Here is an 18,822-nt window from a genome sequence, read left to right on the forward strand (position 1 = left end):
ATACACATACGTACTGCTATTTTTGAGGTTTTTAACAATATCTTCTTGCTCTATAATTGGAATTTTATATTAAGGATTGAGGCCAAATAGATTGACGCCAATGGCCAGTTAATTCATCCTCTCTATTTAGCTATGTTCCTCACTTTTTAGTCAAGTTTGTTTTACAGCCTCTCTTTTAGTCAAGTTGCAAATGCGGTAGAAACCATAAAATTCAGCGACACATGCATTGGCATTGTATATGATTTTAATTACCTAACTGAATAGTAACAAGCTAACCTAACGTAAATAGAACACAAGTTTTCAAATTGGTTCAGCGCAAATAGAAAAATGGGACAGATTGGTTTTAGTCTGTTTAGTAGACACCAAAACCAAGAAAAACAAATTGGTTTATGCACAAAGTCAGTTAACAACTCTTCATATTCAAATGAAACTGGGAAGCTTTGAACATGCAATGAACCGTCTAATGTGCATTGTCCTGTATGTTGCTTCAGTATTCTGTTTCCAGTAGACCATCGATAAGCCCAAACTCAAGCGCCTGCAAAAAAAAAATGACATCCAACAATGGTACATAAGGATTATGAGGAACCATAGCTTCAAATTATTTCTGAGTTAACTGGTAATATTACCTCAGAAGCGGATAAGAAACGATCTCTTTCAGTGTACTGCTGCACTGTCTCAAGAGGTTGTCCAGTGAAGGCTGCATACATCCTGTCAATTTTCTGTTCATAGAGATAACCAACGATTCAAATTTTAGCTCCAAAGACTTGACCTTCCATATTCTTAATCCAAGAAGCATCTAATATATAAAGAGAAAGTATTACTTGTCTGGCTTCAATGGCTTCATTCACCTGTCTCCTCACATCCTCCACATGTCCCTGCAAAGGTTTGTTAACACTAAATCACTTACGTTCATACACATATAAGAAGATTTTGAAGAGACATACTCCGCATCCAGTTTGAGGTTGATGGATCATGACACGAGTGTTAGGCATTGCATAGCGCATCCCTTTCTCACCTCCAGCAAGAAGAAGTGCTCCTTGACTCGCTGCTACTCCAAACGCTACTGTTCCAACCTTAGGCTTTATCTAAAACCATCATTAACATAGCAAAATCCCATAGATTAATACACTACAGCTTCTGTGTAGACAAAAACATGATCACGGCAAAGCAACTCACCCAAGACATACAGTCATAGATCGCTAACACTGAGTAGGTGCTGCCTCCAGGGCAATTCAAGTATATCTAAAGCAAAGAACACTCGTCAGTAAATATTGAAAAGAAGAGGAGGGAGACAAAGTATAATAAGTCTTTTTGAGCTTAACCAAGATGTCGGATTTATCATCAATAGAAGCGAGGGTTACAAGCTGAGATATGACACGCTGAGCTACTTGTGCGTTGATGGGTTGTCCGATGAAGATTATGCGGTTGCGGAATAACACTGAAGAAAGGTCCAAAGGTCCTCCAGGGGTCATCACTGATGGCATTACAGGTGGGTTTCCTTTCTTAGCCTCTATCACTCCAAATCTTAAACCATTGCCAACATAAAAGACAAACTCATTGAATCAATCTATCTTAAGAGAAACAAAGATAGGTAGATACATAAACAGTGTGAATGACCTTTGATCAATGCTATGATGATCCTTGTTGCCAATCTTTGTAGAGACATTACTCGAAAGTCCTGAAAAGCATCAAAACACAACACAGCTCAACTCAGCAACAATACTTCGAAATTCAAATAAAAGAATCAAAGAGGTTTTTAAAGTTACCAGCTTTCAATGAATCGCCATACGGACTTGGAAGCGCAGAAACTATACGACTTGTTAGATTTCTAGATAATCAAGAAAAGAGACAAACTTTGAGTCATACAAAGGTATGTGATTGCGATTTAGAAAGGTAAGTAGGAGTACCTTTGATTGTGAGATAGATACGAAGTGGGTTTAGCGTTTCTAGTTTGAGAAGAGAAGGAAAGACCGAGAGGAGGTGAAATCGTCAAACCCGCCATTGCTACCAAAGCTCAAAACTTTTGTGAATTTTTTTTTTTTTGGGTTCGGGCGTGGATATTGTTTGGACACGAACCGAAACTGAACTCAACTCGGTCAACAGCAACAACAAAGACGGGTCTGAGTGACTCTGTCTCAGCCGGCGGGTTCAGAACCAAATCCTAACTCTGCATAACCGGAATCTTGTACCGACTCTTGAGAACCAATAATCCTTATAGTTTACGGCAACTTTTGATTTGATTCATTTCAAAATAGAGAATAAAGTAAGAAATACTCTGATCTCGCTTTATTTTCTATGGAGTGATAAAATAAAAATATATTTATTCTATAAACGAAATATTTTTTTCAATTTTTATCTTTTACTTTTTTTCACCAAAATCGAATATTATTAGAGTAAATTTAATTTAATTTTAGAAATATTCCATTTTTTGAAGAAAAAAAATAGAATTTTACATTGAAATGATCTAAAAGACTCCACTTTTGTGAATTTTTTGAAGACGATGAAATATGTTTTATTTTCCATAGGTACATAATAATATATTTTAAGGAAATATTGAATAAATGATAGGAACTAGGGAGGAAGAATATTTAGAAAGATGAGCCATATTAATTTCGAAATTCAAATGTATACTACTGGCAGTGACATAACCCCACCAACATGCCTTGCTTTTTCTCTTACAAACCTCATAAATACTAAATTGAATGCTCATGGGAAAATCGTTTATTTCGTCGGCTACAAATGAATTAGTTAACTTCATGCCATGGACTTCATTAATAGTAGTATTTGGAAAACCAATTAAGGGTCCGATTGGGGTTTGAACTTGAGTCTGTTGAGACTTTAACTTAAATCTAAAATCTTTAACGTCAAATTATTACCAATCAAACTTTAGAGCTTCTTTTAAAATTCTTAAAAGCTAAAATAACTGCATTTGCTCTTTCCGTGGTCTTTTTTTCTTCTTAAAACCACTATTTTATGGTTTTTAATATTTCTAAGTCACATTAATTATTTACCAGTCACAGTTTACAGTTTTAACAGTCAAAATTAATTTGAAAGCTTCAACAGCAACAGTTTTGATTCATTTTTTATGATAAAATACTAACAGTGCATCTTTTATGTTTTTTTTTGTCACTGACGCTGTATGATTTTTTTCATCTTTTGTGTTTAAATACTAACAATAACATTGATTTGGTTAGAAGAGTTTGATTTGGTTAGGCCACTCCGCCAACAAACTCTTGTTCTTGACAATCATATGAGATTATTTTCATTAATTTATATCATCGCTTGGAAAGTATATATACTATAAAAATATTTAAAATTTAATCAGAACACATATAAATACTCTTTTCAAAAAAGTTTCCTATATAAACAAATTTTTTTTTGGAGCAATTCCTATAGAAACAATTCAAATTTAATAAACCAACCTCCTTTTTGGTATGGGGTTGTTGGTCTAATTTAATGCTAGTGACTCTCTTCTTCAACCATCTTCATATTTAGATCTTGTTCTTCACTTTGCAGTCTCATAGACTTTGCAAATAGCCACCTTCTTTTCTCTCCTCTGATTCTTCTACTTAGTTCTTTTATTTTGGACGTTGCTAAAAATAAGAGTTCTGCGCGGATCCGATGATCTTCACTGGTAAAGTAACATTTTTAGTGCCGAGATCATTTTATATGTTTATTTGATCTATTAGTTCATGATATTACTTTTATTTTTGGTTTCTCGGTTTTGTGGAGCTAACTAGCTAGTGATGAAAATCAGATGAGACGGGTTTTGTATTGTGATGTAAGCTGGTCAAGCGAGATATTAGTGCGGTTCAATCAAATAGTCTCACTCTTAGTTGATAGAGATTGATTTTGTTCGATTGAGCCGTGCCAATATCACGCATATAACCAAGATGGTTATTAACCTAAAAAGTATATTGTCAATCATGTTAAAGGTATTTTATCAAAAAAAAAAAATTTCATTTAGTTTTTTACTCTGGGAGCTTCGAAGGTGTAAGGATGTAAGACGCAGCAATCCCCCTCCCCCTAAATCCATGTACAAGTGCGGTGCCGCTTCTATTTTTAGAAAGTATAAGGAATTTTAGTAGTTACATGCTACTGGACTAAACGTAGTAGCTATAGTGTTCATGTTGTCGTGGTTTGCTATCGTGAGGATAATACAAAAATTGTAAATTTTAGGAAGTAATTATCTGCACTCTTGTCTATAATATAACTGGGAAATGGTTTATACGCATATTTAAAAAAATTACTTATAAAAATATCGTCCAACAAATGTTATCAGCTATGTGAATAAAAATGTCCAAACTTATAAAACTTCTCAAAATTCAAATTTGAAGGTAGAAATAATTACATTAAAAACACAAGAATAAGGAGAGGCGACCTCAAAAGGACATCTGGGAATTAATAAAAGACACAAGAATAAAGACTCTGTCTGTTATAGGACAAACCAAATGTGACCAAAACCATTATTTATTTGTCTCTCATTAAACCCTTTCACTAACTATTTTTTGCATATATTTATTAATTTTCTGACCCAAAAAAATCTTAACACTTCATTTAGCAAAAAAAAAAAAATTTCTTAACACTTTCCACTCTTTTTCCCTTCTCACTTGCGCGCAGAGTGATAGAGCTCAAGGTACTCAAGTGCAGGACGATTCCATGACCAGTCTTGCTTCATCAGTGATTTAAACCACTCTCTATACTTAAAGCAATGCTCCAATCAACGATAGTACAATTATCCTTACACCTGTTGAGTACTAATTACTGAAACGCTAATACTGTAGGCTTTGTAGCACACCAAACTTGTAGACATGCATGGAGTCATATAGAATATATTCGAAGAATATACTTTTGTTTGTGTGTTTAGCATAGTTTTAAGATGTTGGGTCTAAGTCCAATTTGGGCCCCATGATATCAGTATATTCACATTTCAACTCACCTCTATAAACAATTGATGTCTTCTATTTATTCTCTATCGTTACCCATTGGGTATAGTGAAATCAAATGACCTGGCTAAACAGTGGCCTCACATTTCCTTTAATATCCAAAATTTTGGGTATAGAAGGCAAAGGAAATTCTGTTTAACTAGAAGCCTTGTGCGTGGATCATGATTTTTTGGAAGGAAATGGGAGGTGTAGACTTGTTTGTGGAAGAGTCTTATTGTAGGTCTTTTGTTTGTACCTTAACTGGATGATTGATCTTTTATGATCTTGGAATGAAATTCATAGATGACAAAAAAAAAAAAAATCAAATGGATTCTTCAAGGTAATTCCCAAGTTAGTCTCGTTCACACCGTTTCTCAAGTTATTTTGATAGGTTATCCACTATTCTAATACTTCAGTTCAAAGATGTTTAATTTTCAAGTTTTTTTCTATACAAAAAATTAAACAGATTGGTGTTATTTGATGACATAAATAGTCAATTGAATTGTTTTAATCTTTTTCGTATGCATCACGATATTCCAGAAGTAGAAATGTTACGGATATGCTTCATTTTCATTGTCGATATTGTAGTTGGAGTTGTTATTTCTTTTAGATTAATATTGGATAAACTATGTTGGGATATAATTAATAATATGCAAGTTACGTGTTAGTGGAAAGCATCCATAGTAATCTTTGTAAAGACCCGAATCTTATTTGCTAGTGTCTATATTTTTATTCTCGATCTCATCTCATCATCACTTCATTTTTGTTCATATGTGCTCCCTTTACACAAGTAAAACTATTACTCGGAAATGAGTCAACCGACAAACAACAAATTATACTCTGTTTTAAAATTAACTAGATTTTGACTCGCACATTCGTGCGGATATTTTTCATTTTATGAATGTATACTTTTGATTTATTATAAACTTTTTAAGTATATAATTTTAATTTTAGTGTTATATATTGTGAATATAAACTTATTATTTTAGTAAATTGTATACATGGTAGCATCCATCATATTATTTTAGTAAATTTTATTGATATATAATATTTTTTGGATGTTATGATATTAAGTTTTTTTTTTGTTATTAAATTAAAACTTCAAAATATTAGATTACTTTAATTTTTATAACATAGTTTGTTTTTCCGTGTTACATTTCAAGAAGTTATTCTTTATTATCTATGATTATACTTTTTAAAAAATTTAAAACATTATCATTTTAAGTTTGCATACTTATTTTTAAAATTTTATACTTTGTCAAAATTGTTTGGAACATTACACAACTATATTTGAGGTGGGAGATTATATAATTTTCGAAATTGTGTTGTTACTAAATTAATACATTGTTTTATAGAAATAATTTTAATTTCGGTAAGATTTTATACATCTCTCAGAATATGTTTATAATTAATATAAATATTAAATTTATAATTAAAATTTGATTTGTCATTAATATTTTGAATGAATAATTAAAATTTCATAGTTTTCTAATAACATATTTTTAAATAGTATATGAACTAAAGGTTAGTTATAAACTATTATATTTTTATATATTATGATTTTTTAAACAATATATTGTTGAGAGTTTCAAAAGAAAAAAAATATATAAAATAATATGTTGTTGTAGATATAAAAGTTTAACCTATGTTAATGAATTCATGTTTATAAATTTATTTTTCTAAAAAATATATTTTACGAATTTTAACATATTTTGATGATGAGTGATAATTTATTTAAATGAAACTATTTTAAAAATAAAATAGATAAATTTACCCATATTTAATTCATATAGTACTTCTATTTTAATATAATACATAATATAATTAAAAAATATATAAAATATTATAGAGTTTTATTTTCTTGTTTTATAATAAATTTTTAATTAACATTGAATTATAAAGTTATATTAGTATTTATGAAATTAATTAAGTGTTATTTTATAAAAAATTTTAGAAGGTTGATAAGATTTTGTTAGATTCTTTCTCAATAGAATTTGTTATACTTAAAAATAAATTTATATTTATATTTATTTTATTATTAATGTAAATAATGAAATATGTCATATTAAGTAATATTTTAGATGGTCCTAGTATGACTTGTTAACCGTAGATAAAAAAATGACTCTATTTAATAGATTAGATCATTTCACAAAAAATATTATTCGTGTTTTATTTTTCTGATCAGACAGAAATTAATATTCTAGTTATTATTAACGAGTAAAGAAAGCTCAAGCTTTTGGCATACATATGTATTATCCGTGTAATATAAAAGAAGTTAAAGACGTAAAATTTCCACGAGCTATTACTATTAAATATTGTCATGTGGCCATCGTAAGAAATTTCATCATTTCCACTTGCCCACGACGCAAGTGCCTTACCCCTATTTTTTTTTTTTTTTTTTTGGTATGAATGTTAAATTTTATACCATTTTGAATTTTTGACAGAAGATACAGAGAAAACTAGTAGCAGGAACAAGTAAAGACAACTAAACAACACCAAAATATAAAAGGAAAACACAGTAAATAGTAAGCAGAGAAGGGATGAGAGGATACTTTATAAGTTTGTGGATAAGACAATAAGATTGAAGTTGCTTGCTGTGAAGGGTAAAGGACAGAGATATTTGGAGGAAGGCTTATGTCGATGGTTTGAGACAAGGAGGCCTCATCCATAGTTTATAAGATCTAGATGTAGATCGTTTTCATTTTTGACTTTGTATAAAGCAAACTCTAGTAGCACTTGATGTAACACAGGTATTTTCCGATTGAATAAATTTTGCATTCATTCGAAAAAAAAAAAAAAAAAAGAAATGCAATAACTGATACTGATCTTGAATAACAGAACAACTCTCTTTGCCTAGGATCGCAGTGAGCCAAGAGCTGGAGTCTCATTGTTGTGGCTGCTAAGTTGCCGCGAGTTTACGGAGAATTGGCCAGCCCTCAAAACCACTCCGGACCTACAGCTTCATCACATACCCGCCTTTGATAACCTGCAAAATTAGCACACACATCTTCCAAGTTTCACAATGGCTCAAGCGAATGCATTCGGAGTGAACGGTTCGGCCCGGTAAAAACCGGAGATCCGGATAAAGGTGAAACTGTATGCCTCTGTTCCACCGATCTAGCCAAAACTTTTGCCGCACAGTTAGCTAATCTGTGCTACCGCATGAAACGTCAACTCATCCGCCGAGTACCACTGCAAAACACAGAAATGCTGGTCACACCAGACATTGATTGACTGTTGCGCTTCTTCTCCATCCTACCAAGCCAAGCATTCATACAAACCACTGCTCTTATTCGGAAAGACGCGTAAAAGGTAAAGTTTGCCACACCATCGAACTGCCCAACAAAGAAGAAGCTTCAAGCCCATGAAATCCTCTGCGCATAGCACTTCTTCACGGCCAGAGAAGCAAGTGTGACGCCACCAGCTATCCACACGCGCGTAGATAGCCCCACACACCACTGCAAAACCGCAGAATTCTTCCTCGTGCACAGCCAACATAGAAGATTGAGAGTAGAAAAACACCCAGGTAACAACTCTCAAACTCATGTTTCATGGTACAGATCTGGAATGGAGGGTGAGCGTAGGGAACAAACGTCACTTCCCTAACCCATCTCCAACAACCGTCTGACCAACGATAGTCCCCGCACTAACACACCCCGAGATATCCCTAACCCGCTCAAGCTACCATCGGAGATCTAAACCCGACTGGCTAGAAACAGAGACAACTTACAGGTACAGTCCTCAAGCACCATGCCACCGCCTGCGAACAGCCATATCCGAGAAAAGCCTCCAGATCTGAGTCGGGAAGAGGACATCCCCCGTCGCCGAGCCAACCACCACCGACCCCTAACCCTGCCTCGCCGAATCACCACCAAGCAGAGATGCGAGCATATCAACAGAGAGGGAGAAGGAAGGTGAGAGGCGAACATAAAGAAAAAATACAGAGGCCGGCGGTAGAGGCGACTGCCGCCACCACCGGCAAAATTAGGGTTTCGAAGCTTTGGTCTCAGAAAAGGGGATGAGAGAAAACTTTTCTAAGAGAGAGGAAAATTCGCCTTACCCCTATTTTCCAACGTACCCTATAGCTTTAAGCCTTTGCACAACTTTATTATTGCAAAAAATGTTAATGTGATGTTATTTTACTATGCTGTTATCTTTTTTGGCCGACGTGATGTAAAAATGGCCGGGATTTGTAATTGAATCGACTAAGTCACTAAGGTGTTATGGTTTTCTGACCAGTCAGGCCAGCCAGGCCACATGCGGTACCATTACACATATAGTTCATGACGAAGATTAATAGTACCTACATCAACAAACTGGAAACACATTTTCCCATATAAATAAGAAAAGTTCACAGCGTAAATAGTGAATATTCATTTTAGCATTGCATTCACATTAAGTTTGTCGTAGATTTGTGGAGAACTTTTTACTAAGCAACATGTCCATCGAACCAGTCGGAAACTCATGTATAAATCTAAACACAGTGAACAGCGTAATTGACTCCCACCCCTAAATAAAAGCACTGAAAAGCTTTTTTTTTTTTTTGGTAAAAATGTTAAATTTTTTAATAATAATTAAATTTAATTAAAAGCTTTATTACCAGAGTCGTAAAAAAGTGCGTGGGACGCAACTGAAAAATTCTAAACGTTACGTAAGAGAGTGTCAAAATTTACTTAATTGTTCTCCCGACTGTCGAGTGTGTTCTGTGACCCCTTTTCTTGGAAAGACATTAAAAATCACGCGTTGTGCTTTGTTTTCTGCGTTTTATTCACAAGAAAATATTAGTCTACATGAACTCTATGTCAAAATATTGCATTTGAGATATTTTGACAATTCTTTTACAATTTTGAGATACGCACCATAATATTTCATATTTTATTACAGAACTTGTTAGAACTCTTAGAACATAATTAACGCTGCACGAGTTCTTATTTGATTTTTTTGGGTCTGATAAAAAGAAAAAATTAAAAGACGAACCAATTGCGGGCTGCCACATATCAGTGGAGTCCGCAAACAGTACAAAAACCAAGTTAAACTCGGTCTTTATAGAAGACATGGAAGACACGGTTTTTATAAAAACAGTGGGATCCACTCTTTAATAACCAAGTTAAGAGCATCTCCAACCCACCTCTATTTCTACCTCTATAATAGCATTTAGAGGCAAAATCACTCCAACCCATCTTTATTTTTGTCTCTAAAATAGAGATTGCTATTTTCTCCTCTATTTATAGAGGAAGAAATAGCATTCCTTTATATTTTGCTCTATATATAGAGATCTATATTTTAGAGAAATACATTGGAGTAAAACCCACCTCTATTATAGAATTCCTCTATTTTAAAGGTAAAAATACAGAAATACATTGGAGATGGTCTAAGAGCCACCGTTAATTATGCTCTTAGTGACGATGCTCTAGCATAGTAAAATGCTACAATAGAGCTGGAGTTTCTTGTTTTTTTCTTTTTTGCTGAGAAGGGTTTACTAAGCTTCTTGGTTCTTTGTCCAATATACATATTAATAAAATGAGGATCTTAATTATTAGTAACATTGTGAAGTTGTATAAAATGAAAATCTGTAAGGAGCAAAATGATCGACTGGGTGGCACTTAGCAGCTAGCCTTCCACATCATGCTGACAATTTCAACTTTCTTTTAACCTTGTACAAACAATGGTTTATCTATGATATATACAACTTATTAAAATGCTCATTAAATTATATACACGTAGTGTAGGTTTTGAATCTTATGATTTAAGGGAATCGATTTACAGATATAATTAATAATTCTTGATGTATAATGCTCTGTTTAAAGCTATAATTAATCTTACTTTTCATTTACATGATAAAAATTGTTTTAGTTCGTTGATTAAGCCAACTACATATGCTTATTTTGTATAAACATTTTATGCAACATATATGTGATTATTAGAAAAAGATGTGTTTATTAGATTAAAGAAAAAAGAGGGTAAAAAGGTAAATTTGTTTTCTTCGTTTCTTCTTTTCCAGCTTTCTTTTTTTCAAATACTCTTTCCTAAAATGGGGGTTGGGTACACACGACAAAATGGCCTTTATATTACAGCTTCTCTGAGCTAAAGTCACAGAAAATATACAGACTCGACAAAAGAGTGAGAAAGAGAGAAAACTAGAAAAGAGAGATAAATAGTCATAGAGAAAATACCCTGATCTATTTTACTACCTTATGGGTTCGGAAGTCGTATCCGCCGTGGAAAACATGCAGCAACCTTTACTTGAGCCATCAAAATCGGATCTCGACTTCAGGATGGAGAGTGTGTTAACAGACCCTCACTTGCCTTATTACCGGCGAGTTTACTTGGCGGCGTTGATAGAGATCAAGTTTCTATTCCACCTTGCAGCTCCGGCTATCTTCGTCTACGTGATCAACAATGGCATGTCCATGCTCACTCGTATCTTCGCTGGTCGAATGGGAAGTATGCAACTCGCCGCAGCTTCTCTAGGAAACAGCGGTTTCAACATGTTCACCTTTGGTCTCATGGTACTACTTTCATTTTCTCTTTAACAAAGAATCAAATGTAAAATGAAATACTACATTTAACAAAGATGATTTTTAGTAATGTTGTTACACATATTAAAAACATTATATTTATATCATAAATGCGATTATTTTGTGATTATCCGTTTCCGATAAAGTAAAACAACATCAATTTGATACTCAATTAACTTTTCAAAAATATGCAGTTTACTAAAATAGTACAAAGCTTATTAAAAAAAAAAATATATATATATATATATATATTTATGAAACAATTTTTTTCAAAAAATATTAATTAACTTTTTCTTTTTGCTTTCTGGTGACACAGCTTGGAATGGGAAGTGCAGTGGAGACACTATGTGGGCAAGCCCACGGGGCTCAGAGATACGACATGCTCGGCGTCTACTTACAAAGATCCACCGTGGTTTTACTCCTCACCGGACTTCCAGTGACATTACTCTTCATCTTCTCTACACCTCTCCTTACTTTACTCGGCGAGCCAGCTGACGTGGCATCAACGGCTTCCATCTTTATCTACGGTATGATCCCTATGATCTTCGCTTACGCCGTTAACTTCCCTATACAAAAGTTCCTCCAGTCACAGAGCATCGTTACGCCTAGCGCTTACATCTCAGCAGCCACCCTCGTCCTCCACCTGCTCCTCTCATGGCTCGCTGTCTTCAAGCTTGGATGGGGTTTACTTGGTCTCTCCGCGATCCACAGTCTCTCATGGTGGATCATTGTCATTGCTCAGATCATGTATATCAAGATGAGCCCTAGGTGTCGCCCGACTTGGGCAGGGTTTAGCTGGAAAGCTTTCGACGGTCTATGGGACTTTTTCCGGTTATCTGCGGCTTCGGCGGTCATGCTCTGCCTTGAGGCTTGGTATGCTCAGATTCTTGTTCTCCTTGCCGGACTTCTCAAAAACCCTGAACTTGCTTTGGATGCCCTAGCTATATGGTAATTTTGAATTTCATTTCATTTCAAAACTATAATTTCTTTTTGCCTTATCTATGGTGGATTTAGTTTGGATTTCAATATTAAATTTAAATAAATAAATATCGATCGTTTATTCAATACTAGTGAAGATTTGAAGAATAACGAATCCGAACATATGATTGGTACGGTTTAATATTTTAGTTTTTTATTTGAAATTTTAAATCCTAAAAAAGATTTATTTAATTATTACTAATGATTTCAGAAAATTGAATCTAAATCTATATGTAAGAGTCAATAATTGGTTTCGTTTATCATTTGCGTCTTTCTACGTTTTCCATGGTTGAAAAGACAACATGAACTCCTGCGCGGGAAACCTAAAAAAGTGTTGATTACTCCAACCAAAGATCCAAGTGGTCAGTTAATTTATTACAGAGGCTGTTTTACAAACATGATTAGAAAAATATATTACTGACTCTTTGATAAAAAAGAGGATGTATTTTTTTTAAAGGAAAATGTATAGTTATCCTTTTTAATACATTATCTTTTAGACATTATCAGTTTCTTACTTAAAACAATCATAAACTATTTGTCTTATTTGCAGCATGGCAATTTCTGCAATCTCGTTCATGGTCTCCGTTGGATTCAACGCAGCTGCAAGGTTGGTAAAAATATGTTTTTTACTCTTTAATTATATTTTTTTGCATTTTTCTCACAAGTGGTAACAAATAAGTATAAGTTGAAAACGGTGGTATGGTACTTGTTTTTAAATAACAGTGTGAGAGTTAGTAACGAATTGGGCGCTGGACATCCCAGATCAGCGGCATTTTCAACTGTAGTAACTACAGGAGTATCGTTTATACTGGCATTGTTTGAAGCTGTAGTGATCCTCTCGTGGCGGCAAGTCATCAGCTACGTTTTTACAGACAGTCCAGCGGTTGCCGAAGCCGTAGCCGAACTCTCTCCTTATTTGGCCATTACCATAGTTCTTAACGGAATTCAACCAGTTTTATCCGGTAACAAAAAGTGTATAGACAATTTAAGAGCTAAATAGTTATAAATAAAAAATGGTTAATAAGAAATTTGATTAAGACAGGTGTGGCCGTTGGATGTGGGTGGCAAGCATTTGTGGCATACGTGAACATAGGATGTTATTACATTGTGGGGATTCCAATTGGTTATGTTCTTGGTTTCACCTATGATATGGGAGCTAAGGTAATTTTCATTAGTTTGCATATATAGAGTATATATTATAATCAGTGATTAATGATTGATTAGTGTAAATTATAATTAGATGGTTAATTGATGTCAAAAAAGTTTAGATGGTTAATTATCATTTACAGGGAATATGGACAGGAATGATTGGGGGCACACTCATGCAGACTATTATCTTGCTTATCGTCACTATCCGAACTGATTGGGATAAAGAGGTAAATTAGAAACTAATATTATTTATATTTTCATAAATACAACAGTTATCTGTTTAAGTTTTTGGTTAGTATGTTTCTTTTTGATTCTAAGGTTTAATATGGTTTGAATTTGAATCTCAGGTGGAGACGGCTTCGAGACGATTAGACCAGTGGGAAGACTCTCAAGCGCCGCTTCTTAAGCAGTAAACAAATTTATTTTTCATTTTCAAAAAGAATATTATGGGGAGACTTGGAGGTCAATTTTATTTTATTTCTTCTTGTTCCGATCGGTTTGTTAATGAATGGGAAAACTGATAATTTTCTGAGGGGGTTAGAGTAAAGAGATCATGTACATTTTAGAAAGAAGACGACGTAATATTGAGAAGTGAGAATGAAATGTTGAAGAAAAATTGATGTCTTGTGTGGAAGAGTGTAGTAAACCCTTTGTATGAAATAAATCAAGTAATGATGCAATAAGTTACCGTTTCACACTTGAATCATATAGTCAATCTTAATTCAATTTAAAGTTTAATAAACGATGTAATATTAAACTTCAGCGAGCGATGTAATAGTTGATAAGAAACAACGTCAAATTTTATATGTTCAATCGTAATTATTTTTCTAATAGCATTTTAGTCAGTACATAAGAATAAAAACCATTCGTAAAACTAATGTGATCTTCATGTGAATGTTGAAAGCGAACATATTGGATTTGTCAATGTGGTTCGATAGCTACTGAAAAGGTTTGGCACTTGTCAATCTGGTTTTGATAGCTACTGAAACGGGTTGGCACTTGTCAATCTGGTTCTGATAGCTACTGAAAAAGCTTGGCTATTTAATTTTCTTGAACAAACCTCTTTTTGTTTTTTTACGGATAACCCAAAATAAGAATACAAATTAAGAGAAAGATACAAGATGATGATGATGGTCCACATGTCATGCATACTATTTATATGCACACTATACAGATTTCAGGACCATGCATAATATGGTTTTGTTCCTATATCTCGTGAGTCAATAATAATTAACCATATGTTGGGTCATTTTCTAATTTTGTCTCGTGGTGGAATTGGAAACGTACTTTGACAAAAAAAGAATAAAAGATTTGCAACTTGTGAAGCAATTATAATTGTTTCATAATATGGTTGGATACGTAATGAGATTTTAGCTCGTACGAGTTGATGAATTTACACAGACTAAACCGATGATAGAGACCGGGCATCATCTAAATCTGGACATACAGATCCATTGACCATCAAATCGTGCTTGTAACCTGATTTGGATTCCCGATTTTCGAATTGAATAAAATTTCATTTATAAAAAAAAATCTCCCTTTTCATTTGTTTTTTTTAAAAGCTTTCATATTAAAATAAAATTGGGCTTTTTTGAAACATACAAACAAGGGTAATTAGAAAAAGCTAAAAAATGAAACTAAAATATAAAATAGAACCGAACCAATCGCTAGAACCAGTTTGATAAAACCGGGATTAAACCTAGAAAACCCTTTCCATTTGTTATTTGTACGATGTGTTTAAATGTTGGTCCAGCTTATGATTGTATACCAACGACATGTATTGAAAACCGAGTTACAAAAAAAAAAAAAGATGTGTAAAATATTCACCCAAAGTTCAAACAGAGTTACAAAAAATAGAATTAACACTGTCAAATATTCACCCAAAGTTCAATACTTAGTATAAAAATATTAGAAAGATGTGTAAAACACTTGGACTGTTTTTACAATTCCCACTTGTTATTATGCTTGTTTATCTTTTATTTTGGGAAATCACTAAGATATCTTAATTTATTAGTCCATGTGAGACATCATCGGGAAAAATAAAACAAACTCATTTTCCTCGAACATGTCTAAGAACTACTTGATATACTACAATCTACAATGCTAAGGAACTTATACGAAGGTGGTGTAAGTGTAACGTTAAATTAGTCCACAGTTTGGTCTAAAAATATCATTAGAAAAACAAAATGCCAGTTCACTCATCGCTGTGCGTTTCGGCTCATGACCAAATGACCAAAGTGGTCCATGGGCCATACGAAATGTTTGTACAATGAAAATATAATCTCATACTGTAATGGATTTACTCATTTGTCGGATACAACCAGCCTATGCCACCACCATGTGTGGAACTGATCATAAAATCTATAACCGCTCCATCCGAATACTACTCATACATAAAATTAATATTATTTTAGTTTGAAAGTTTTATGAACGTAAATAAAACGGGAATCAACGCTAATTAAATAAATTATTAAACTACTGACATAATCGTTTCTTTTTGAAAAAAAAACATTCACGAGAATAATCGTTTCAAACGGTTGAGAAAATGAAAATAATAGTGAAGACTGTTTCGCCTCATTATTTTTCCATCTATTAGATAAGTCACTCTACTTATCACCAATCTTCTCTATTAAAAGAGAAGTACCATTTTTATCTACTATTTAGAAGTCTACTACGACCATTTCATTATTCACATAATATGACATAATAATTAATAGGAATATTAATAATAAATTAATTTTAACTATAGATTTGAATTTTATTTTCAGTTATAACAAAATCTGTTGAAAAAATCTAATAAAATCATACTAAATTTTTAAATAATTTTTATTAAATATTACATTAATTAATTTCGTAATTAAGTAATATAATGCTTTCATTTAAATAAATTATCATCTACCACTAAAACGGGTTCAAATTTATTAATCATGTCAGATTTTTTTTATACAAATGAAGCTATTAACATATGTTAAAAATTTATTTCTACAGCTATATATTTTCAAAAATCATATGTTGAAGAATTTTTTTTATTTGATTATTTCAAATTATGAAAACTCAAAAACGTAATAAAAAGGTAAAATGTATAAAACAAACCCCTATATTAATAAAGTAATAAGAAACCTAAACAATAAAATTAAAGAGTTATAAAATACATAACACTAAGATATAAATTGTATATTTAAATTTATATAATAATATCAAAATTAAATATTTATAAAATGAAAATATACCTGCACGATGTGCGGGATAAACTCTAGTTGGTTTTAAGTTGGAAGACCATCTAGCTTAACATGGCCCGATCCACGCAGTCCAACCCGGATCCACATCTATCTGGCTCAATGTTGGTCCATCGATCCTTGTTCGAGCATTCCAAAATTGACACTCAAAGAGTCATCATCTCGAGAAGGAGTATTAGACACATAATATCCCACATCAGTAGTTGGAAGGAATTCTAAACAATATATAAGATATAGATGGGTCGCTCCACTTATCACCAATTGGTTTTAAATTGAAAGCACATCTTAACACCATCCTCATTTAAAATAATAATACAAAGTTATTTGAAGAAAAAAAAAGGAAGATCAATCAAGCTCCTTATCATCCGAATTTCAACTTGATACATTATGCTCCGATTTTGTGGGAGGAGAGTTTGATTTCCCAATGTACTTGCACGTCCTGCAACACATTCAAGATCCTTTCCATCACTTAACAAAACATCACCCTACTTGGTTACATCGTTTATATGACCAAAGTTTAAAGGGTATCATTCACCCAGCACCTGATTCTTGAATGTCTATGTGATTCTTGTTCCGTGGCTTTCTCGTGGAGCCACCTCTCGGCTATATTACATTCACTGAAATTTCTTCGTTTGAATTGTATAAAACAAGCCCAGTTCAAGTTCCATATAAATAATGGTTATTATTATTTCAAATTCAAGATTTCGTTCCTCTTTTTATGAAAGAAAATGAACTCAAGCTTCTTTTTTTTTATATTGTTGATCTTATGTACGTAATAGAGATCAACATACAATTCAAGAAAAGAAAAAGATAAATACACAAGACAAGAATGTAAAAGAAATATCAAACTTCAAGACTGAAAATAGGCCTAGGTAGTCCTTTTGTTGCACCACCGTGGAACATCTTCTTCAAGGCTCTCACGCCGCTTTGAGAATGCTTTCGAATTCCACCAAAACTTACGGCGGATACTACGCTCTGTCGCAGCTTAGTCAAACTCTTTCCGATCTCTACCTTCAACCTTAAAAGCTTCATCCGTAGAAACGACGAGGAAGGAGAAGAACGCCGAGAAACCAAGTCCACTTGTTGAAGCGTTTTGTAAATCAAGAACTTGGCTCGTTGGTGCAACACCTCTTCTGGATCTTCCTTGTGCACCTTTGAGTACATGCATGGCCTTTTAAAGAGGGTCATTTTCTGGCTTTTAGTGTTTTTCCGATGATGATGATCTTTTGTGAATTGAAGCATAGAGATCTCAGAATGAAGAGAGGAGTTGAAGATGAGAAAGTATTTGTAGTAATGGCATTAGACAGTGCTGGTGCACTAACTCATAACTTGTACGGTTGTACCCAAGTTATATGATTTTTCTAATTAGAATAGTTACAGTTTTATTTGTAAGTCAAATCATTAAGATAATAAGATATGCTTAAGATATACAGGATAGTTTGACTTCCAGCTAACAATGCATAGTAAATGCATAAAATCGTCCTAATTATTATTTGCAAAATGAGGTTGTGTAAGGGTATTACTATGTGTTATATATGCTTACAAGATTTAGTCTATAAAGCATTTCAATTTACGAGCTTACCGCCCAAAAATACATATGAAAAATTAATATTTTAACATCTTTTTAATTTCTTTTTTGTCGGCAACATCTTCTTAATCGTATATCCTGATCACGCATATACCCTAGTATATCTGTGTTAAAAGTTAAAACAAATCGTTGATCAACGGTTTTGTATAATTTAGGAGTAATATACTGATCATCAATTCATCATGCTCCATGCATACATTACTTTTAAAATTTGTTTTATAAAAGCAGTCATGAGTTTGGAGACACATGCCACCCTGCCTCTACAAAGACCTCTAAAGACATAACTTTGGTCAAATCAAAGATGTCCAACTATTCTAATGCTCCCTGGAGACACTATAGTTGTGTTCTAAGATATATTTTCTGTCCATAAGTAGTATCTAGACAGGTTATATTTACTGAAACAAATTACAATCTTCTTCATTAATAAA

At 33.1% G+C, this 18,822-nt stretch overlaps 3 protein-coding genes and 1 long non-coding RNA gene across 4 annotated transcripts; 2 read left to right on the forward strand and 2 right to left on the reverse strand.

The window, feature by feature from the left end:
* Nucleotides 1–226: 226 nt before the first annotated feature.
* LOC106435816 (ATP-dependent Clp protease proteolytic subunit 6, chloroplastic) lies at nt 227–2,472 on the reverse strand. The gene is made up of 9 exons (XM_013876740.3): nt 1,908–2,472; nt 1,767–1,828; nt 1,618–1,678; nt 1,323–1,524; nt 1,177–1,242; nt 945–1,085; nt 822–875; nt 627–719; nt 227–535 (listed from the first exon to the last, which is right to left on the reverse strand). Exons 1-9 carry the CDS (start codon nt 2,000–2,002, stop codon nt 488–490), a joined length of 822 nt encoding a protein of 273 aa, XP_013732194.1. The 5' UTR covers nt 2,003–2,472; the 3' UTR covers nt 227–487.
* A 501-nt stretch (nt 2,473–2,973) lies between these two features.
* Nucleotides 2,974–4,835, forward strand: LOC125578604. The gene is made up of 2 exons (XR_007316716.1): nt 2,974–3,634; nt 4,621–4,835. It is a non-coding gene; the product is annotated as an uncharacterized LOC125578604 (long non-coding RNA).
* Nucleotides 4,836–8,795: 3,960 nt separating this feature from the next.
* LOC106414307 (protein DETOXIFICATION 36-like) lies at nt 8,796–14,354 on the forward strand. Its single transcript, XM_013854987.3, has 7 exons — nt 8,796–11,434; nt 11,760–12,391; nt 12,972–13,028; nt 13,145–13,383; nt 13,464–13,582; nt 13,711–13,797; nt 13,918–14,354. Exons 1-7 carry the CDS (start codon nt 11,120–11,122, stop codon nt 13,981–13,983), a joined length of 1,515 nt encoding a protein of 504 aa, XP_013710441.2. The 5' UTR covers nt 8,796–11,119; the 3' UTR covers nt 13,984–14,354.
* Nucleotides 14,355–17,159: 2,805 nt separating this feature from the next.
* BNAA09G47600D lies at nt 17,160–18,802 on the reverse strand. Its single transcript, XM_048741818.1, has one exon. It carries the CDS (start codon nt 18,046–18,048, stop codon nt 17,650–17,652), a length of 399 nt encoding a protein of 132 aa, XP_048597775.1. The 5' UTR covers nt 18,049–18,802; the 3' UTR covers nt 17,160–17,649.
* Nucleotides 18,803–18,822: the final 20 nt, after the last annotated feature.

Source organism: Brassica napus, chromosome A9, assembly GCF_020379485.1.
Source record: "Brassica napus cultivar Da-Ae chromosome A9, Da-Ae, whole genome shotgun sequence".
Taxonomy (NCBI): Eukaryota; Viridiplantae; Streptophyta; class Magnoliopsida; order Brassicales; family Brassicaceae; genus Brassica; species Brassica napus.

Bases quoted from the DNA above. Each gene is read 5' to 3' on its own strand.
- LOC106435816 (XM_013876740.3), bottom strand. From the start codon at position 2,002: ATGGCGGGTTTGACGATTTCACCTCCTCTCGGTCTTTCCTTCTCTTCT. The intron at 1,525-1,617 runs GTCATTCACACT...CAATGGTTTAAG, and splicing joins CATCATAGCATTGATCAAAG to ATTTGGAGTGATAGAGGCTA. The intron at 1,243-1,322 runs GTTAAGCTCAAA...TCTTTGCTTTAG, and splicing joins ATGATAAATCCGACATCTTG to ATATACTTGAATTGCCCTGG.
- LOC106414307 (XM_013854987.3), top strand. From the start codon at position 11,120: ATGGGTTCGGAAGTCGTATCCGCCGTGGAAAACATGCAGCAACCTTTA. The intron at 11,435-11,759 runs GTACTACTTTCA...CTGGTGACACAG, and splicing joins TGTTCACCTTTGGTCTCATG to CTTGGAATGGGAAGTGCAGT. The intron at 12,392-12,971 runs GTAATTTTGAAT...TCTTATTTGCAG, and splicing joins TTGGATGCCCTAGCTATATG to CATGGCAATTTCTGCAATCT.
- BNAA09G47600D (XM_048741818.1), bottom strand. From the start codon at position 18,048: ATGCTTCAATTCACAAAAGATCATCATCATCGGAAAAACACTAAAAGC.